The 22962-nt window shown below is 43.2% G+C and overlaps 1 protein-coding gene across 3 annotated transcripts in view; it reads left to right on the top strand.

Annotated features, from left to right (window-relative positions):
* The first annotated feature begins 1495 nt into the window (after positions 1–1495).
* DEPTOR (DEP domain containing MTOR interacting protein) overlaps positions 1496–22962 on the top strand; it is a 74977-nt gene continuing 53510 nt past the window's right edge. Inside the window, exons 1-2 of one of the 3 annotated variants that reach the window (XM_048940834.1) lie at positions 1496–1832; positions 2331–2425. In XM_048940834.1, coding sequence (XP_048796791.1) covers positions 2340–2425 — 86 coding nt within the window. In that variant the 5' untranslated portion in view covers positions 1496–1832; positions 2331–2339. Of the gene's footprint in view, positions 1833–2131; positions 2178–2284; positions 2426–22962 lie in introns of those variants that run through there. The other 2 variants (XM_048940836.1, XM_048940835.1) reach the window with 2 other exon arrangements.

Genomic DNA, 22962 nt, shown 5'->3' with positions numbered 1-22962 from the left:
TGCATTAAAAACATACAAGCTAGAAACATCCAAACAGGTCAATTTATGTAGCTTAATTCTTGCTCTTGACTCTGAAATGTGATCCTTTGGGGTTATGTCAGCTAACTGTCGAGGAGAGACATCAGGTTTGGAATGATTGATACCTAATCCCTTCCTTTGAAGCACTCTGTAGCTGTAAGATATTTCAGTGTGAACATGTGGAACAAATTACAAATGGGATATCAGTGTGGAAAGGCAAACATGGCGGCCTATAAGCATTAAATAATTAAGCACAGGAAATTGCACTGACCTGCGAGAATAATCTGATATGCAAGGAAATAAATGTGTTTCATGCTGCAGTTCCACAAGCACCCTGAATCAAGCTGCTGGCTTGTCACTGCTGAAAGACAGCTTCTTCCCCTTCTTCCTCTCTCTCTTCCTCCTCTCTATTCCTGCCCTCGGCCACCCAGGCCCACTCCCCCCCTGTGTCAGCTCCAGCCCCATGAGATCCACAGCCACCTGCACAGCTCTGCTTACTGGCCCAGAAGAAACTAGCCTCATTCTGTGGACTTCTCTGCCAACTTAGCGAATTCAATTGCAGCAGAGGTGCTGAAAGTGTGGAAACCAGCATAAGATCCATTGCAAGGATGTGCAGCCAGAGCTGAGCAGGGTGGAATTTCCCCCTTTTAGAGGTGGGAAACAGCTGAATCAGCCAAACTCAGGTGATAAAGCCCTACAATAACATAAATGTACAATAACATTCTCTTGAGATTTCTTTGTTTCAGCCACATGATAAAATGCTTGATACAAATTACTGTGCAAATTCTTGATCCGAAATATAAGGTCAGATGAGATGTTTTTTTCAATTCCCTTTTTATTTCTAGCTCCATGAAGGTGTACTTCATGTACTTATAGTACGAGTGGGATTAGAGGGTGTTTGCAAGTATTGACATAAATGTATGTCTTCCAAATTGACAAGAGACAAACTCAAGCTGCAGTGTTTGCACTCCTAAGTCTTCCCTCCTTGGCCCATTCTATGATCAACATGAAGGCAGATTCAGTTTTGCTTCACCCACCACCCATTGGTCAGTAGGGTTCTTTCAGACACACTGAGACATTCCCTACAGAGACTGTGCTGGGCTGAACCAGAGGTGCACCTGATCCAATATTCATCTCACAGGTGGCTGTGAACAAATGCTAGGGAACAGCAGAGAAGGCACATATGGAACTTACTGCAAGTGCTCTCCTAGCTTCCAATTATTTTTAGCAGAGAATTTCCTCAGCTGGATGTGGCTGTCATCTGCTTACTAACCCTCCTTGGACTTATTTTCCAACTACTTGTCCATTTTTTCCCATGACTCCAAGTTATTATTATTATTATTTTAATCAAGAACCTCGTTTGGTAGCAAAAACTGTAAATCTACATGGGGTGTTTCGAGATCCACCTCCTCTTTCTTTTCAGCCTGGTTTACAGAGTTCAATTCCTTCACGTGATTCCTTGTTAATGCTTATCCTTGTTCTGAAACCACAGTCTTGGTCATCTAACTATGAGAATACTGCAAATATGAAGCAGATACATTTTGCCATGCACACAGTGTGTGCAGGCAGAGAGAAGCGCAATGAGTGCACGATCAAGGTGCATCTTAATTATGCGTTGTTGTAAATGAAAACCCTTCTTGGACCACTGCAGAAGTGGCCTTGGACTTGTTTCCATTCTGGTGCTTTTTTCTGCCAGCGGCGCTCACAAAGGGTGCTCATGACCTCGCACTTCCCATCTCAAAGACCGAATACTGCGAGAAGCGCTTTTCAGCCCCCAGGAATTCAGCGGCCGCCGTCGCCAGAGGGACAAAGAGGTGCGGGGGTACGGGGACGATGTGTGAGAGCGGGCCGCAGGTTGATGCGCAGGGAGCCGAGCGGCGGGAGGCAGCGGCGAGGACAGCGCAGCCCAGAGCCGGGCCACGGGGCACAGCGCAGCACCCCCGGAGCCGCTCCCGTACCGGGGGCTGCCGGCGCCTCCCTGCCGTGTGACAGCCGGGGGGGGCCGCTGCTGCCTCGGCGAGCCGTGCCGCGGCGGCCGCAGCCATGTGTTTCTCTCCCCGCCCGTGACACAATAACACGGGAAACGGGGCGGGTTTTGGAGGGGGTGGGGGGCGCGGGGCGGGGGGAAGCGAACCGAAACGGCACTCCGTGTCCTCCAGGTGAGCGCGGCGGGGGAAGGCTGCCGGCGACCCCGGCCACGAGAGGGGGATCGGGGCTGCAGCGGCGGCAGCTGCGGCCGGGGGGGTGGGGAGGGGGGAGGGAGAGAGGGGGCCGGAGCCCGCTCCCCTCAGCACGAGGCGCTGTGCCCGCAGGCGGCGGCGATGGAGGAGGGCATGAGCAGCATGCAGCAGAAAGCGACCGAGCTGGAGCACATGGCCGAGGTCCTGCTGACCGGCGAGCAGCTGCGGTAAGCGGTGCCGTGCCCCTGCCCGGGCTGTGCTGTGGGACCGGGGTACCGGCGGGCGGCGGGAGGGAGTGAGGACGCGTCCCTTGGAAGCCGCACCTGCCCCGCTGCCCGCCCGGCCCCGCTGCTCGCAGCCCGCAACCCCCGGACCGCTGCGCTGTCGCCGCAGATGAAGGGATCCCCGCGGGGAGAGCGGGGATGTGCGGCGCCGAAAATATTAACTGCAACGCCTGACTCAGTTAATGTTTAATTTCTGGGATGTGTTCGGTTCAGTCTGAACCCATCCACTACGGAGGAGACTAGGAATTGTAAGGCTTTCGGCTTGTCAATGAATATTGAGATTCAGGAGGAAATATCCCATTATTATTACTGTGTGTTAGATGTGTTACTAGAAAGAGAATGGAAAAAGATGTGCTCAGTGGCTTTTGCTTGAATTTTCTTTGAACTTTTTGCTCAGGTGCCGGACCAACACTGCAGAACAGTAGCAATGTTGCTTGATTGGGCAGGTGCCATCCCTGCTGCTGCTAACAGGCACTGACATCGGTACTGCTAGCATTGACATGGCAAGCACCATTGGCACGGTGCAATGCACAGCAGTGACAGCCGTATTCGGGCAGTACACATCTCTGTGGTTTGGCTCAAGTACTTCTCCATACTTGAGATTCTTCATCTGAGCAGCTTGAAATGAAACCTGGGGTGAAGGATCATAAAATAATATAATCATTGAGGTTGCAAAGACCACTAAGATCTACTTTATCCATCAACCCATTACACCATGCCCAGTAAACCATGTCCCTTGGTGCCACATTTACAGGTTTCTTAAACACCTCTAAGGATGGTGACTCCACCACCTTCCTGGGCAGCCTGTTTGGGACGCAACAGCATGCAGGCTTTGTAGGGTGGACTTGGTGCTAACAAGTTTGTTAAAGTGCTGACAAAACTCCTACAACTTCCAACTCACCTTACAAAAAGCTGAATATTCAATTGTAATACAAAATTTCTATTGAGATCTACTTAAGACATTCTGTATTCCTTTAAGTTAAATGTAAAAACAAAAGCTTTGCAATCATTCCCTAAAGAGAGGATGGAAGAACTTCAACAAATCTGGCTCTCATAGTCAGCTTATTACTGTCACAATCAAGGATGACACTTATAATTTCATAGAATCATTAAGGTTGGAAAAGATGTCTAAGATCATCTAGTCTAGTGTTGACTCATCACCATCTTGCTCTCTAAACAATGTCCCTAATTTTATTAAGGTAATTAAATGTGATGCTATTTTTGGCCAAGATCATCTACAAAGTAATTATTCCCCATCTTGGTCTTATGAAGTTACCTATGGGCATTCCCTCATGAGTACTTGGAAGTGGCCTAGATCACCCTGGCCTGGTTTGATAGCACAGCCTCCATTAACACCTAGCTACTGCAGAAGAGATCTGCTTCCCCTTCCCCTCCTGCCCATGGTTCTGTAGTCCTATGCAGTGCCAGCTCACATCCTTGCACCTTTCCATTGTGGCCACCTAGTGAGCACACTGGTTTTGTGAGATGATGACTGCCAGCATCTCACAAAACAGATGAGGGTGTGTGGTGGGAATACGGAGCTAGAAGGAGGGAAGGGAGGTGGTGGGGAAGAAGCAGATCTCCCATTCTGGCAGGAGGGATCTATTGAATCAGCTGGAGCTGTCCTGGGAAACTGCACCCTAAAACATCTAACTTCCCTTACCTCTGGTAGCTTCGTTCTGTTTCTCTCGTGGGATGCTCTATGCAAGGGTTTTCCAAACAGTAGCAGCTGCAGAATAGATGACAGAAAACTGGCTGGTAGACAAGTTTTGGCTAACCGTGCATTTAAAGTTTCCCTTTTCTTGTCCAAGATAAGTGTATAATTGTTAATGCTAAATGAGAACATGGAGGGCTTTCAAGATCAAAGTTTGGTTATCTCAGAAGCCTCTGGGGCAGACAAACAGACGATAGAAAATCAACATGGTCGCGCATTCAAGGAAATATACTGTACTCTATTCTTAGTGATCCTTGCAAATGCCAGATAAGCCCTCTTGGGAGTGATGCAGCAGGACAGGTGACTGTGTGTATTTGGGTGAAAGTGCACATGGGCAGGTGTTGCATGCTGCAAGATGAACGCATAACTTGGGAGTAAAGTGTAAGATGAAACTGAGCATGGTGTTGCTTACATATAAATAAGAAAATGTAGGTATAAATACTCTTCTATTAGACTAAACAACATGTGTCTAAACGCAGATGCTTGTGATAGCTGCTTGATTAAGACTGTTTAAAAGTCCTATTGCTTGTCTCACCCCAGCCTCATTTGTCTCACTGGCCCGTTTCTGTGGCCTGCTTGCTGTGTGACCTTCCTTGGTTGTGACTTCTTTATGCAGTGAGGGCTGAGCTCGCTACTGCAGCACCTGGTGCTGGCACCGGGCTGTCACACAGCAGCTTTGGTCAGCAGCAACTGACCAAAGATGGGAGATGAGGCTGTGATGTAAATTCTGGTCTGTGGTTCATGGGTGAAAAATAAAGGACCTTGAGCTGTAGGTTAGCTGATATGGTAAATTTTCGCATCTGGTAAGGTCCTCTGCCTCTAAAGCCAGCAGCTGGCTAAGCAAATACTTTACCAACTCTTTCTGTTGGTTAATAGGAACAGATTTTTTAAGGTGAGGACTTCTGAAGTTTGGGTCTTGATAGGCCTTTTAGTTACCAGGCTGGTGGCCATGAAACAAAGCTGAAGACTCCCTGATCCCAGCAGTGTGGCCCTTCAGGACAGACCCTATAGCAGCCTCAGAAGACTAGAATGAGAAGGTTAAGTGGTTGTATGGGCATGGTCTGGCTGAGGGCTCCCCAGGCACTGGTAGCTCTGCAAGGGGACAGACCTCTGGGGCTGCCTAGAAGCACCGGCTGCCCCCACATCAAGTCTTCCCTAGCTCAGCTACACTTTTTACACCCTATGGCTGTTCAGTGGTGAGCTCTTTCATTTGTGAATGGCTGCAATATGGATGTCCTTAATAGGTTACAAATGATCTGAAGAATGATCTCCTGAAGAAACTTGTGCTCAGAAGGAGTGTGTGGTGTTTGTCTTCCTGGAGACATGGAGTGCCATTACTAGCCTCAGCCCACCTTCAGACACCTGCCTGTGTGCAGCCTGGGGACTGGGCATGCAGTACATCCTCTATGGATGTGCCTGAAGGGAAGTGCCTCGGCCATGGTGCTTTGGGTAGTCATATAATCCTAGAATGGCTTGGTTTGGAAGGGACCTTGAAGATTATCTAGATCCATGCCACACACAGGGTTGCCAACCACCTCATCTCCAGAGATGGGGCATCCACAACCTCTCTGCAGCCTGTTCTATCATCTCACTATCCTCTGAGTAAAGAACTTCTTTCTAACATCTAACCTAGATCTCCCCCCTTTTAGTTTAAAGCCATTCCCTCTTGTCCTGTCACTATCAGACTGTGTAAAAAATCAGTCCCCTTCCAGCTTGTAAGCTCCCTTCAAGTACTGGAAGACTGCAGTGAAGTCTCCTTGGAGACTTCTCCAAGCTAAACAAGCTGAACTCCCTCAACCTTTCTTCACAGGAGAGGTGCTCCAGCCCTTTGATCACCTTTATGGCTCTCCTCTGGATCCGCTCCAACAGCTCTGCATATTTATTGTGCTGGATGCAGTTCTCCAGGTGTGGCCTCTGAGGGCAGAGTAGAGGAGGACAATCATCTCCCTTGCCCTGCTGGTCACCCCTCTTTTGATGCAGCCCAGGATAGTCACAGCTAGACATGTAATCCAAGGGGGGTGTGTAACAGCACTACTGAAATTGATCGTGGTTTTATCTGAAATGGGGCAATTCTAGACTCATTTCCCTGCCAGGAGAAGGCAACATGTTGTGCCCATTTCAGTACTGCTTGGCAGAAAAATTAAAGTCTTGCTTGCACTGCAAATCAGAGTACATGCAGAATAAGGACACAAAACACAAGAAGAGGCACAGTTTGAAAGGCACCCTGCAGAGAACTGGTGTGGTCATCACAGGAAGCTCCCTCCCATCACAGACCCACGCCTGTCCTCCATTCACGCAGCCAAGGATGGATGGACAGACCATAGCTGCAGACAGAGCTGCAAGTCTCGCACAGCAAGATGCTCCAACCTGACTCAGGGAAATTTCCAGCAAGTTCAGAAAGGCTTTGAAAGAAAATCCCAGCCCAGAACAAGTGGGGGTAGCAAGGCCCTACAGAGAGAACTGGACAGGCTGGATCGCTGGGCTGAAGCCAGTGGAATGAGGTTCAACAAGGCCAAATGTCCTGCACTTTGACCGTAACAACCCTGGGCAACACTACAGGCTTGGGGCAGAGTGGCTGGAAGACTGTGTAAAGGAAATGGACCTGGGGGTACTGATTGATGCTCGGCTGAACATGAGGCAACACTGTGCTTAGGTGGCCAAGAAGGCCAATGGCATCCTGGCTTGCATCAGGAATGGTGTTGCCAGCAGGAGCAGAGAGGTGATTGTTCCCCTGTCCTCAGCTCTGGTGAGGCCGCACCTCGAGTTCTGTGTCCAGTTTTGGGCCCCTCACTGCAAGAAAGACATTGAGGCTCTGGAGCTGGTTCAAAGAAGGGCAACAAAGCTGGTGAGGGGTCTGGAACACAGGGCTTATGAGGAGAGGCTGAAGGAGCTGGGAATGTTCAGCCTGGAGAAGAGGAGGCTCAGGGCAGACCTAATTGCTCTCTGTAACTACCTGAAGGGAGGTTGTAGTGAGCTGGGGGTCGGCCTCTTCTCTCATGTAACTGGTGATAGGAATGGCTTCAAGCTGCACCAGGGGAAATTTAGGCTGGACGTTAGGAAATACTACTTCTCTGAAAGAGTGGTCAGGCACTGCAATGGGCTGCCCAGGGAGGTGGTGGAGTCACCAACCCTGCAGGTGTTCAAGGAACGTTTGTATTTTGTGTTGGAGGACATGGTTTAGTGAGAGCTATTGGTGATAGGTGGATGGTTGGACTGGGTGATCTTGTAGGTCTTTTCCAACCTTGGTGATTCAGTGATTCTGTGACTTAGTTGTGACTTAGACAGCTGGCAACCAAGAGTGGTTTTTCCAACAGGAATGTTTTGATGTACTTGCTGACTGCCTGTCTTACAGCCAGAGTTGACTGATAATAATTAGTTGACTCAGCAACTAATTTTTTCTTGATCTCAGATTGCTTTTGAATTCTTATATCTTCTGAGAGTCTCTCATTTCTCTTATAAATGTAAGCCATCATTCAGGTTGTCTTCAGGCATCAGTTGACCAAAGAGCAAGATTTTAAAAAGCACTTATTTTTTATTTTTATTTTATTAGAAATTGCCTTTGTGTACACGTTGCAGCTCTCTGAATTCGGTGTAACTATAATGATATTTAGTGCTTCTTCTCAGCAGATTTTTAAATGTGCCTTTTTCACAAGCCTATAGGCGAGGCAGCACCTTCCCAATTAACACTTCAGTTAATTGTTTTAATAAATAGTTAGGAAGCTTTTAAACGGGCTTTGTGTGAGTAGTACCTATAGTTCAGCGTCTTCTTTCTTTCTGCTTAGGGAAAAATGAAACATGTTTCTTATGTACTTCTTGGAGAGACAAAATGTAAGATACGGTTCAACAGAAAAAATTTGTTTGCCTTATTATCAGAGTTTGCATGTGACTTTTGTTTTACAAAAGAGGTTTTATGTGACAGATGTAAATTTTGAAGCTGAGAGAGAAACGTCAAGTATCAGTTCTCAGTGGTCTTTCATGGGTCTTGCTTCATTATCACTTATGAAAACTTCTTAATACATCAGAGTGCATAACTATCAGAGTCATTAACTTCTGCAGTATGATAGCGCTTACAGGTCCATAAACTTTTTTCTTATTTGAGGCAGTAAACAGTCAACCTTTTTCACTCTAGTAAGGGTCAAAAGTTCATTGGCATTCGAAGATGCAATTAACCAGTGGTGCATAGCAGTAACAGCTACTAGAGAACTGCAATCAAGTGATCATGGGATTAATGTATTGGTGTATCATAGAAATATATTAAGCATATTGTTAAATAATTTATCAGATGCTATCACTGTCCTTAGAACAGCATTAACACTCCAGTGATGCACAACTGTGACAGTATAGAGACGCACTAAAAGGAGTGTGAGCAGTTAAGATACAGAACTACCCAGGGGTCACTTCCCCTACAGACAAGTTCAAAGTGATCGTCAGATATCAATCAATCTTATATGCCACGTCTGGAGATAGAATTCATTGAGGTTAGATTTTGTGATCTTCCTAAGCCTATCTAGTACTGTATGTACTTTTTTACCCCCTGCAGCACGTTCTTGCACCAACTTTAGTTCTCCAGCAGTGGCTGCATTTCCATTAGCGAAGAGCTTCCTAATTGGACTCAAAACTGACCCTGAAAAAATAATTTTCATTTGTCTCACTTGAGAAGGCTTGTATCTGCTTACTTCTTCAGGGCAGATAAGTCATGGAAGGTTATATCATCAGATCTTTGTGGAACAAAGTGCTCCCAAGCTTTCTGTCCAACTAATTTCACTGTCATTAATTTGTTTTCCAAAATCAAGCAGCCAAAAAATTGGCAGTCTTCACTGTGAAATTCCACCAGAGGAACGCCCTGAAAGGAAAGGAGGACTTCGAAGTGAAGATTGGGAAGGTTGCAAAATGGAGTTCTTTGAAATCAATAAGCTTTCTGCTAAATCAGTACTATCATAGCACATTCAGTTATACATTTTAACTCAGGTAAATTAATTTTATAAATGTATACATTCAGTTTTTCTAGAATCTCTGTTATCCGATGCACCTTCTCATGTCTTGGAATCTTGTGTGTTTGTACGAACTTTATGTCGGTGGTGCCATATACATATATGATTCAATGGTCAATAATTTATGGATCCCTTCCAGTTCAGAATATTCTATGATTCTATGATACAGGTGTGTGTACATATACATACATATATACACATACGTATATGTACCTAAGGTTCCTGGGCCAGGAATGTCAATTTCTCCTGTTTTTCTGTAAAATTTCTGGTTTTTCAGCATTTCTGTAAATTCAGATGGAAGGCTATCATTTGCTCGGGTCTTTCCCTTAAGCTGTTTCAATAATTGAGTTGCTCCAGTCAGCGGCTCTGAGTTAAAGTAGCTAACAATGCGTGTGCAAACAGTGATCACTCTTGCTCTATGTACACAGTAAGGCGGATGTTGTAAGAGTGGTTTGGGCTGTATATTTTGTGTATTCCATTCCAGATGGAGTGAATCATTAACCTCTGTCTCAGGTTGGCAGAGATTAGCAAGGAAGCAAAGGGTACTGTATGTGTAGTGTGTGCAAGCATGGGTTTTATTTATTTTAGATTATAGGAACTGCCTATGTACAGGTAAAGGAGACTGCTCTGATGTCAATGCTTGTTCAGGGAAGGAAGGATTAATATTCCATAGTCAGCCTCACTCTGCTGTGTGCTGCGCTTGGTGCACAGCCCCAACTGCTGTGGGGGCAGCAGCCATAGGCTGGCAGCATGACAGGAGTGCTCCTATCGCTTGTCGTTGTTATTTACTATTTGTATAGTGATAGCGCCTAGGAATTCAAGCTATTCATCAAATCCCTGCAGGGGTAGGCACTGTGTGCTCAGAAGAAAGATAAAGCTCTTGCAACACAAATCTTGGCCACAGCTTGTGGCAGGTTTTATGCAGCAAACACAGAGCCTAAGAGTGACATCCCCAAAGCACAGAAAAAAGTACCGCTGCAGTGTGGAGATGCAAAACTTACAGTGCGTGTGATGGGATGGGATGGGACGGGATGGAATGGGATGGGGGAAGCTCTGGGGACAGTGTTTGAGAAAGAACCCACTCCTTTCTCCCTCCGGAGTAACATCTGTAGAGTAAGACTTGGCTGAAGCCAGGAAAGAGGTCAGCCAGCTTTTGCTGTTGGATAAATGGACAAGGACGAGGCAGTGATCTGTGCACCACATGCCAATCAAGCTATTCCTTTTATCTGTAGACTCTGGTGCTTTTTGAAGTGTAAAAATGTAAGAATTTCAGTGCTTTCTGTGATGTAAAATTTAAGAACTTGAAGGATACTGTCAGAGCAGCAAATGTGAGCTTCTTGCAGTCCAGTTGACCTCCTGCCATAGGCTTCTTCATTCCCACTATCAACTCTCCAGGCGCTGAGTGCTGGCTTGGAGACACCTCCTGGCTTAGGGCCTGCTCTCAGAAACAGGCAGTCCCTCCCAAAGGGCCAGACCCTTCCACCTTTCTTACTGCTTATTCTGCTGTTTATATTTGAAACCTCTGCTTTGTGGTTGACTCTTTTGCTTCTCTCTTCCTGGCACAGCTTGTTTTTTGTGGCCACATTTGCTGTTAATTGTTCTGTGTTGAAGGCAAGGGTTGAATACAATCACCTATTCAAACTTCTGTGGGAAGAGGTTAAACCAATGAAGAATTGGCAGATGGAATGAAAATTGTGGTGAGAACATAAACAGGTGCCTAGGCTTGAAAGAAGAGTACACCCTATAAAAAAGCAACACAAAACAAAGTATAGAAGCAGTCTTTGAAGAGAAACTGCAGTGAGGTGCTAATAATAACAGTCTTAATGATGGGAACTGCAAAGCTGGAGATCTCAGCAGAAGTGCTGGCATTCTTTGGGTGAACCACATTTTACATGTTGGCTTGCTGGTTTTCCTTAAACAAGAGCAGGGCATAGAAATACACATTCTAAACAATTCTGATGTGTAAACCATTGGATTTAAAAACAGCTTAAACCTTAACAAGAGTCCTTACTTACAGAGGTTTCATAAGACATAGTATTATGAATAGCACGGTGAGGCAGTTTTGCAAAGGCAGGTTGCCTCAGCAGAAGGAAGGGTGAGGAGTTTTAAATCAATTTCATATCAAATATCAGCAACAGTTGTGCTAGTTTTTTTTTGTTGTTGTTTTTATTTGTTTGCAGGATTCTCCTTTGTCCTGAACCTCACTTTTTTCTTATGGCCTTAAGAAGACATGACTGTATTATGAAAGTGCCTTTGTTTCTTGCAGCAGAAAGAATAGCAGTGATCTTAAAGAAGGACAAAGTATTTAAAACTGCACTGCCAGGAGAGTGCACGCACACCAGGAGAGTGGGAGTGTAAAAAAGTGCAGCCGTGGTCCTTCATTTTTGGAAAATTCTGAAGCATAGAGGGGGAACAAGTTTCATGGAAACACAGAGCAAGGGAAAAGGAAGCCCAGAGGCTCAGTCAGGCTCTGAAGGAGACAGTGAAGTTGGAGGATCCTCCAGGCAGTGGCCATCAGTAGTGCTAGTTCCCTGCTTGAGGCTTCACTTCATTCAGACTGGCTTAAACATCATTGGACCGTCCCCACATGGTGACCTGCACCGTGGCAGTGATCAGAAGGGCTTTTTGTTGGGTTTTCAGTTGAGTCTTCACAAACTGATTCACCACATGACCACATAAAAGCTTTTTCTGGAGAAGCATGGGGGGAGAAACAATCTTACACCGTTTCACTCAGCTACTGTTTAAGACTGTGATTTTCTGATACAGCAGATCTATCTGCAGGCTGCCTCTGCCCTGCTCTTATTGCTTCCTTTACACTTCTCACTGATGTTCATGGGATCCAAAGTTCAGGGAATTACGTCAGTTGCAAAGAAGTGAGAAAAGATTAACTTTCTGAACAGGCTCAGCACGCAGTGCCAGTGCTGGGGAAGGAAGCAGACAGAAATGCATGGTCAGGGACAGAGAGAAGGCACCATACAGCCACTGCTGGGTTTGCTTGGCCACCCCCTCCATTCTTCATTTGCCTGCACACAACTGAGGACAGATATTTGCTTGATTCCTATCTCCTAACTTCAGACTTCTGTGGAAGGTGGACTATAAAAATAAGGTTGAGTTTAAGTGCCTGATGGAAAGAAGAAACAGGTGGCCCAGAAACCACTTGTTGGCACTCTATTTGGTTTATTTCTCATTCAAGGTTTTTAGCTTTACTTCTGTGCTCCTGTTGGTGTTGTGCATGAACAGAGTCAAATGTTGATGTATATATTACAAATTATACTATGCAGTTCGTAAGACCAGCACATCACAATGCTACCAGTATGACAGCACTGCTTCAGAATGCAGCTCCCATCTTCATTATCAGCTCTATAATTTTGTAGTCTTCTTAGTTTATTTCTTATGAGTGCCTCAATCCAGTAAATGCATACAGGTATCAAAGGTGCACTTAACAAATAATTAAAAAATATGCCTGTTTGGGCTTCATAATTCAAAGCAAGTACAGAAGCTAGTTTCTCCATAAGGGAGCTGTAATTCTTCATTTCCTCGCAATTGTGTGGGTGATAACATGAGGTACCACAGCTGTGTCACAGGGTTTTGCAAGAAGAGAGCTCTCTGGTTTGTGTGGAACACCAGGGGCTGTCAGCAGTGGGTTTTACAGCAGAATTGAGCTGGTGTGTCAGGCTGCTGCCGCAGAAAAGGGCAGGGGAGTCGGTCTCCTGCTCTGCTGGAGGGCTGCAGTAGTGCTTATTTGACCCTATGGTGAGCAGCCTGTGGAGCTCAGCCAGGTTACAGTGGTCTCAGAATCATAGAACCATTAAGGTTTGGAAAAGACCTCTAAGATCGTCTAGTCCAACTGTCCACTTACCAGCAACATTGCTCACTAAACCATGTCCCTGTGTACAACATCTACACCTTTCTTCGACACTCCAGGGATGGCAACTCTCTCACCTCCTTGGGAAGTCCATTCCAATGCCTGAACATTTTTTCAGAGAAAAAGTTTTTCCTGATATCCAATGCTAATGACAGTACAAGGAAGAAATTCAGCTGGCCTGGAGTCAGAGGTGAGCAGCTCCAGAGACTCCACAATCCTATTGACTTCTGATGGAGTTGAACTATGATACAGCTGTGCCAAGCCAGGTGACCCTTTTCACTCTTTTTGCCCATTTTTACCTTGCTATGTCCTACTTACCTTGTGGCATCTTGAGAATTTATTAAACCTCTTCCTGAGTGCATTTCACTTACTAGCTCGGCAGAGGAGACCAAGCAAGAAGCAAAGATTATTGCCAAAAAACGCTGGAAATGTACCTGAAATCAGAGTGGGACCCTATTTTGCTATGTTTATTCTGACAAATAAAACTGTGCACTTTGCTAACCAGTGATTTTATCCAGTCACTGGCAGTAGCTCCCTATTACAATTGGAACTTAAAATGTCAAAACGCTTAAGGTGAGATCCTAGGCTTAGCTGCTTTTTCAGAATTTTCCGTGAACATGAGAGATTCCATATTTGATTTGTTTGATACTTCAAACAAATGCCTGCAGCTGGACAGACATCCTCTGGTCATGATACACTGCTGTTGGATGGACAACATATCTTTTGGCCTGTCTCATCATTAGGCTGCCAAAAGCCACATGCTGCTGATTTTCAGTACTACAAAGAATAAAAGCCCATTTATACTGGGGATCCTGAAGATGACATCCCAGAGCAGTGCAAGGCACAATGCAGCAGATGGAACGATGGCCTCACTCCCATATTGCTTATAGTCCAAGTGTAAAATGAAGGGATAGCAAATGGATACAGGTGTGTGCAGAGAGAACATGACTTGTGAAACTGCTGGTTATTGTTCTGGAAGTGCAGCTTCTGCACATCACCTGCTTAGTTGTTATGCTTTTTGGTAGAGATCACAGCAGTGCTGGGTAGGATTTTGGGCACAGCATCCATATCTCTGTGGATGTTTGGGTGGGAGTGTCTCCTGTTGAGACAACAAGCAGAAACTCCTTGCTTGAAGATTTAAAACCTTATTGCAAAGATGGAACCAAATGGACAGCTAGAGCAGAAGCCAACACTGCTTGAGAGGTGGTGATAGCAGAGATGGGATCTTGAAAGTAAAGATAAGCACAGTAATATAATGTTTGATATGACAGAAGAGGAGGAGGAGGAGATGGAAGAAATCAGGGAGATGGGCGATGTGATTGAGATGAAGAGCTGAGGAAATTATCTTTCCAAGGGCATTCCAGCTAGATAAGAGCCAAACAAGATGATGTTTGCCAAGGGCAAAGCACAGAACAAGTCTTGAGATATGAGATAATAGGGAGAAATTGGAATTACAAATATTCTGGAGGAGAATTGTGACTGCCCCAGAGGTGAGAAATCCAAAGGTCTTCTGATGAAAAGCAGCATCAACACTCTCATATCTATAATTTATGGATCTCATAAAATCTACCTGATTTGGAAGATTCTCCCATCCTTTAGGAACACAGCTGCCATCTTGCACAGAGGTCTTTCACCTCGCACTGTGGAGTTTTCCCTGCCTTTATTTCCTTGTTTGTCTCACTGAGAGCTATTGCCAAAATTGGTATATTGCCATAATGTTCCCATTATTGTTCAGCTGAATTGCTGTATCATCTACTGGCTCTGGGTTTGCACCATTTTCTTGCTATACTGGGCCAAATGTGTTTATTGGCAGGAGTTAAAAAGAAGTGTTTGCGTGTTGTATCTGTGGCTCCTCACATTGTGACTTGTATCTTCAAAGCACTGGGGATTCTTACAGCAGTGTATTCCTTTGTGTTTTCACAAGCCATTCTCAGCTCTGATGTAGCAGGCAATCCAAACTAAGGGCATAATTATAACAGGGTTCATAAAAACAATCATTTTTAATTTAATTCAAATGAGCATTGCAGAACATTCACACGAAGCTGAAATTGTGAGAGCTTGTCTGAGGACTCAGAGCCCAACACTTACACACATCCACTCTGGGAAGAGAGTCTGACAGCACGTGGCCAACACATCACTCAAAGATAGGATTGCAAATAAAGGAAATGACTTCTGAAGAGATACTAGCTAAGAATTATTTATAGTGCTGATTGTTTGCAGCAGAACAATTTCCTTTCATTTCTTGCAAAAAAGATCCTTCTCTTGATAATTGCACATCCTTTTCTGCAGAAGTGTAAAACTGTGTAGTGTAGAAATCAAGGTGATATAATAGAAAGCTGTTAATTGTTTCCTGATTCTCAGGATGTAATTAACTTAGATTTTCCTCTAGCTGAAATCAATTTTAATAAGACATGAAAAGAATAATTTCTAGCTTAAATTGCTATTCTGGTGCTCAGTCAGAGGAAATAGAGTGAGAGTGTGATATGAAGAAGGCATAAGTAGCATTATCACACACAAATTCAAAAGGAGATTGTACAAATACTGTTTTGAGAATTATTTGTTAGTTACTGTGGGCTGCACCTGTGTAAATGAAAGTTAGTGGGGAAGACAAGGAGAGAGACTTCTTGGAGTTGCACAGGGATAGGACAAAAGGCAGTGAGTGCAATTAGCAAAAGGAAGCCTCATAAGATGTCTGAAGAAAACTATTTGCCATGAGGATAGGTCAAAAAATGGATAGGGACCTGGAGAAGTTTTGGAGTTTCTATCCTTACAGATATCAAAGTCTCAACTCAACTTGTGACTTACTCCTGAGTAACTTGTACTAACTGGACCTGCTTTGAACAAAGGTTTGACCAGATGACCTTGAGTCCTCCCTTCCAACCTGAATTACTCTCAGTTTCATGAAAACATGGTGTGATGCCATATTGTTTTAGCTGTAGTAAGTGATATTATCAAGATTTTGTTACTGTTTAATAACCAGTGATTATCATCCTATCCATTCTACTGGTGGGAGGGCTTGAGAGAATATTTCCTGACTTTCTTCAGTGGATCATCAGTTGGGTTAGTTTGTACAAGTGATGTGGTGGTTGACTACCACTTCTTTCACTATGTCCAGGTTTCAAGCAAATTTAAGGGCTAGAAAAATCCAGTTCCAAGCAAATGTTCAAGAACTTTTGAAATCTCTCAGTCCCTAAATCTGTATTTTTATGATGAATGTGAAGGTGATAATGTGGTTCGTTGTATGCTGTCTTAATTCAGGCCAGGATTTTACCCCAGATTATGTGAGATTCATGAGGTGCCAACATTTCAACCCATTCCACCACCAACAGAGCTTTTCAAAGTGAATATAAGTTTATCTTTAGATTCATTTATTAAGAACTTACGAGTGGAAATGAAAGTGCACATACTTTGGGCATACTTGTTTTGTATCAGTCTTTGAAAAATTATGACAGAGAGAAGAATGAGGGCTATATAAGGAGTAATACGTGCTTAAAGGCTGAAACATCACCGTAATGCCAGAAATCACATTGGCTGTGTCATGTTGGCATTACAAGTAGAGAAGTAATCTCAGGGCAAACCACCTGCTCCTAGTGTCTTACTGCCAGCACAGCAATGGGACAAGATCAAGTGTTCTCAGATCATCTCATGTAAACTTTGTGTAAAAAGTGCCAATTTACTGTTTGTTTTTGTGCATGAATAAATTATTGCCTTTCCATAGTCCTGCAGTCCCACAACTTTGCATGTGTAAAATGGAATTTCAATCTACCTTAAAGGTGAAGGAGGTATAAGAGCTGTTAACAATTTCTTCCCTTGTCTCCTCTGATAATATGTTTGCAAAGTAAAGAGACGTATTCCTTAGCCCTTACGGATACAGTGAAAAGCCTGTTAATAAATCAGTTACGTGCCCCACCATTATCCTGGTTATTTTTTAAAGTTATAGTATTTCTCTCAACACACTGAGAGTAATGATATTTATCTTTTCCTCTTTGTACCTTTTTTCTTTATCACGGTGACATAAAGACTAGATCCTTTGAAATATTTCATAGTGGTTCCTATAAAGTGCTGTATTTTACAAGTGCTGTATTTTAGGCAGACTATAATGAATCCAGCAGTGGTGTTTGCAGGATAATTGCTTGCATTCACTCTGTTTGGCTGCAGCGGGTCTAGAGCTGTTCCAAATGAACATATTAAGAACTTCATATGATTTGTTTTTTAAATCTGTAAATCAACACCAGATGAAACAGTGTATTCTACATAATTTCATATGAAATATATTTGTGCTTCATGTTGATTTCTTTTCTGATGAATCTGGAACATCTGAGTTTATATGAGGCCAGTAACAACATTACTCTTGAGAGACGCATTACTGGGGCAAAGGAGGAAGAAAAAGGGATTGCGTAAACTGTTCCGGAGAAAAAACAATAAACATGGAAAGAAAAAATTGCTTAAACTTTTAGTAGCTGGGAAAAACTTCCAGTAGACTGGAATTGAGACATTTTGTTGCAGGCAGAAACACAGCACATGTTTTCATGCAAAAAAAAATCACTATTCCACCTCAGAAGAGGTTAGACTATGGAAGAATGACTAAACCACGGCATGCTTGTTGCGTGCCACGGTGGTCTGAGTGGCTATAGTGAGATGTACTTATGACCTACCTGTCCCCCTGTGGTCTTCCTACCGTCTGGGAGCAACCACCCCTGGCTGCCCATAGATCCTCCTTTCTTTAGGACAGGCAATGTCAAATCATAGAATGATTGAATCATAAGGGTTGTGAAAGACCACTGAGATCATCCAGTCCAACCCCAACTCATCCATACCATGCCCACTAACCATGTTCCTCAGTGCTACATCTCCGCATTTCCTCACCACCACCGGGTCGGTGACTCCATCACATCCCTGTGGAACCTGTTCCAATACCACACCACTATTTCTGAGAAAATTTTTTCCTTATTTCCAACCTGACCCTCCCCTGGTGCAACTTAACACCATTATTTACCTCTTGTCTTATCACTGGTTACCTGGGATGACCTGAATAAATAAATTGGATTTAGGAGTAACTGGGCCATTCACACTCACAGTGAGTGAATATCTGAGTTTGTGTCAAGGTTGAGTGCAGGCCCTGACTTCTGGCTTGTTTCTATCTTGTTGCCCATCTTGAGGTCTATTCCAAATTATTGGCTCCAAGGCCAGGTTGGATAGGACCCTGGGCAGCCTGGACAGTATTAAAAGTGGAGCTTGGTGGCCCTGCTAGGGAGCAGGGGGGGGTTGGAGATTCATGATCTTCGAGGTCCCTTCCAACCTGGGCCATTCTGTGTGTGTGTGATTCCCAGCATTGTTTTGGATTCAAGTTCAGGCCTGAACCACAGCTTGGAGTACATTGTAAACATAACCATATTTTTGCAATCTAGATCCACCAGCATTCAACTACAGCTGAGATCATACGTACAGCCAATGCTGTTACTTGGTGAATAAGGATCAGGGTGCATGTTCTGAGCTGTTAAAGCAATGATAAGTCACCGTCTGAATTTACCGTCAGAGCACATGAATACCTGTTCACTGAGCTTTCTGCATGCGTGGAGAGATTATTTAGCCTGGAATGAGAAATGTCAAACACATGGCCCAGCAATGAGAGCAGGCTGTTTGCTGAAGCAAGCAAAACTTCTCTAGCCTCCTTATGTATTTATTTACTTACTCATTTATCATTTTAAAGGAAATTTTCCATTTAATTTTAAGAGCAGAGGAAAATGCTTCCGTAATGTTTATCTTTTCAAAGCTCATCAACTTCTGAACATTTAACAAGGCCTAATCAAGCATGACAAGATCTTTCATAGCAGACTGACAGAGGGAACTGCTCATAAAGAGTGGTTATGCAGCAGCTGTGTATCTGTTTGTGTCAAGTATCTGATGTAGAAGCGAGCTCAAAGCAGCAATCCCGAGGCTAGATTTTTGTAAAAGTAAAATCCTTTATATAGAACTAGTCTTTAAATTAATTGTTATTAGTATATTTTCCTTAGTGATAGGGTTCTTCATTAGACTACCAGAATTTAAGTGCATGAGTAACTTTGAGTCACTGACTAATCTCCTTTCATAACCATAACTGTTCCCTCTACGTGCTTGTACAGCCTAGATAAAAAAGGTGATTTAAACCAGATAGGAACATTCTTTATCATTAAACCATTGTTTATCATAATATAATTGTTTCTGTTTTCAAAAAAATCAATGCTGCAATGTTATGTCTCAGAATTGTTGAGTAAAATTATTGCTTATCATTTGGCATAGATACGTTTGGAACTAATTCAATGTACTCTGGAGCAATCAATAGTTTTCCAACACATTCTGCATTCTTCTCTGTAGATGGTGATAAATTTCTTCTTCATTTGTCACTTCCTGTAAAGCCTTGTGAAATATTACAAATTTCTCTTGAAGAAAAAAAAAATATATAAATGAGCAGAATGTTAATTGGGATTATACTGCTTTGTTGCCTGTAGCTGGCAGTGAAGGTCATATTTCACACTTAAAGCAATGTTTTTCTTAAGCAAACATGACAACTTAAGAGAACTGAAAAAGGCTGTAATATGAGTCTCCTCAGACTTCTATCCCATTTTGATATATTTACTTTAATAATTATACACTTTATATTATTTCAGTAAATAAAATAAAAATTCATATGACACTATGTAAGATGAGACAAATTCCAGGCTTAAATAGAGCAGGGTGACAATGACTCTACAGCCAGCTAGCTATTCATGGTAGCTTCTCAACTGAGGGCTGAATGGTGCCTACAAACCCAGTGATCCAAGTCTCAGCAGGATGAGTGGGTGTCATATGTGGAGGCAGGAAATCCAACAGGACACAGAGGCTTCACACAAAGATAAAAGCAGATTTGGGAGGTGGAGAGGGCAAAGTGGTCCTCTGCCATGGCTCCTGGCTTCTCTGCTTTGATTTAACAAGGATAAAGACCTGCCCCTTGGTCATTATGGATGCTGCTGGCCAGCTGATAGAATTTCCTCACAGCAGACACCCAACCACTTTTTCCACACAGTTGTATGTCACAAAGACCATAGAATTTTCCTCAGATGTTGTTGGAAAACATGCTACAAGTGTCATGCTGACTATAAACTAATGACAGTCCAGTTTAATACCAGTCCTTCCAGTAAGCCATCTAAGGACTAGTGCATAGCTGCACAATAAAAATTAAAACCAAGTAATAGTCTGTTGCAAAAACAAGGAATCATGCTTACAATTGCGAACATCTTTTGTCCTACTGACAACTCGAGTGCTTTAGCAAGAATGGCAGGTGTCAGTGGTTTATGTGGAAGTAATATGCATGCAAGCAAAACCCTCAAACGCATCCTGTTCCCTCTTTTAGAGCAATAAAACATGCTTTTGTGAGTTACGTTTGACTACATACCTCATAATGCACACTTCATGTATATGGATTGTTTAGTCCATTGAATAATGCTGCATTCACATCATTGCACAAAATCAAGAATTAAATTTAGACAACGTGGTGTGTTATTAGCATTTGCCTTGGCTTCTCCCTTGCTGTCTCACAGAGATACTGCCCTGATATGCAAACCCAGCCTCCTGCGTGCACACTTCAGTTCATACACTCAGCAATTAATGCATTATAAGCTAATTGCATCTATTAGTTCATTAAGAGAAAACACACCCTTATGGGAAAGACAAACTTCTATGACTTGTTTCCCATAGAATCTAATACAAATTCTAGTGAGCCCTTCCATGATGGTTTCTGTCTATTTATCTACATAACCACTTCTACTTAATTTAATCACCTAATGCCTCAGAATAGGCAGGACTTGAAATCTTTTTCCTCAGTTGAAACAGGACTTTCAGTAGGCCGTAATTCCTTCTATAGAGCATCCCAAGATATTCTTCCTACCTGTAATACTCCCAAGGTTGTTTACAGAAATCAGCATACATCCCGTAAGCATAAAAGACAGGACTGAAAGGTCTTCTGACTGGATCCTTGATCACATTTCTCCAAAAGGTTGGTAAATTATTACTTCAAGTAAGAAATTAAGAATTCTGCTCCAAAACTTTGTCTAATTTTGAGCTTAGCTTCCCCCAGTATCACTTGGGTAGACTTTCTTGCCCTCTGCTTTTAACTCACCCGAAAGATTATAGACAGTTACGTTCCTCTCCTAGTTTACTTCAGTAAGGTCAGACTTGCATGCCAATGTCTTCTTTTTTTTTTTTCTTTTTTCCTTCCTTACAAGACTGGTGTAAGATCAATACGCATACAGATGTTGTAATGTATCATATAATAAATAAGTATACAGAGAACTTAGGCTAGTAAGATTAGCACATTGGAAAGACAATCAGAGACAAAAGAAAAGCGCTCACTAGTGTTGTAGACTCACAAGAAACTCCACAAGGAGCAATCTCCAGAGAGATCCTTCCTTGCTGGCAGTCAGCCCTTAAATGGGTTCTAGGAGAGTGCAGCCAGGCTCCACCCCTTCTGGTCACACATGTGAATTGCCTTCACCTGTGCTTCCCTGGCTGACTCAGTGCTCGCCTCAGGTGATCAATCAGAGGTTCAGGCCGTGATTCAATTGCTCCAATACAACTGTCTAATCATTTCCTATACCAGAACAGCGCTGCTTCTTTGAGTCTCATTGAACTTACAGTTCTTGAAAGATGATGGCATGTAGGACATACGGTATTTAGATGGTGTCTTCCAGTATCACATACAATGACAGGAACAATTTCCCATCATTTTTGGAAACAACTACTGCAACCTATGAGTGCAGTTAGTTTTTGTGTGGTCTCAGAGTACGTACAACTTGTAGTCAGCAGCAGTGCATCCTTCTGTGTATTCCACTGTTTATTATTCTCTATTGCATCAGTTAAGCTTTATTTTATAGGTTAGTGGCCAACCACTGGATTTCAACAGACTTCTGGAGGGCAGTGAAGAAAAAAATCACTCTAATCATGTCTTCCTTTATGGCTGCAACCTGTATATTGCAGTGTTGCCAGATGTAGGGGATTAAAAAAAATAAATAAAAATAGATATGTATAAAAATATAGTAAGGATTTTAAAAAAAAATTTATTTCAGAACACCTATTCACTGTTTTTTCACTTAGTGCTTTCACAGCTTCTTTCAAAATAAAAATAAAGCCCAGTATACAGTTATACTAAACATGAGAAAACGGAGGCCATTCATTTAGAAAGTGAAGAGAGAAACAGAATGTGATGATTTTAATACAACATAATGTATACTGAAAGAGTATTGCTTCTATGGTTATTTTAAGCTGAATCTACATATTTCTTGGAAGTGGATACGAAGTCTTGAATCATAGCCTGAATATAAAAGTCTGATTGCTATCAGTGGTACATAGCACTAAGTATTTTATTACTCATTTTATCACCTGTCAGGTACAGGCTATTTATGCTTAATGATGTTCGTGATTACACAGCACAGTAATTGGATACCTCATTGGCTGCTATTGCTGCTATTTAGAGTTTTGTAGAGAGGGAAGAAAAATTGCCAGAAATTGAAATACTACTGCAGTATGACTTACTAATAATGATGAAGGCAGAAAATCCCTTGTTTACTTTCAGCAGCACTACTAGGAACTGCTGAAAGGAGTGCAAACAGCTAGTGCCCCTCTGAGGACAGAACATAGGGCAGCCACTGGTCTGCCCGCTGTGCCATTGAGGAGAGTTCCTGCAGGTCTGTGGGGCTCAGAGTGGAAGCAGCCTTGCCTGTAGCAGCTCTGAGAGCAGGGGTCACCCAAAGCAATAAAATCTCTTGGTAGAACTGTTTGTCACTCATTGACAGAGTGGGAGAGGTACCACAGCCACACCTGAGATGAGACTAACTTCATTTCTGTCACAGAGTTCTTGGGTTGCCTCTGGCAGATAGCAATACTTGCACTGCCTGGA

This window comes from Lagopus muta, chromosome 3, assembly GCF_023343835.1.
Source record: "Lagopus muta isolate bLagMut1 chromosome 3, bLagMut1 primary, whole genome shotgun sequence".
NCBI lineage: Eukaryota > Metazoa > Chordata > Aves > Galliformes > Phasianidae > Lagopus > Lagopus muta.
The sequence above is the reverse complement of the archived record's forward strand: the minus strand, read 5'-3'. Positions and strand labels throughout refer to the sequence as shown.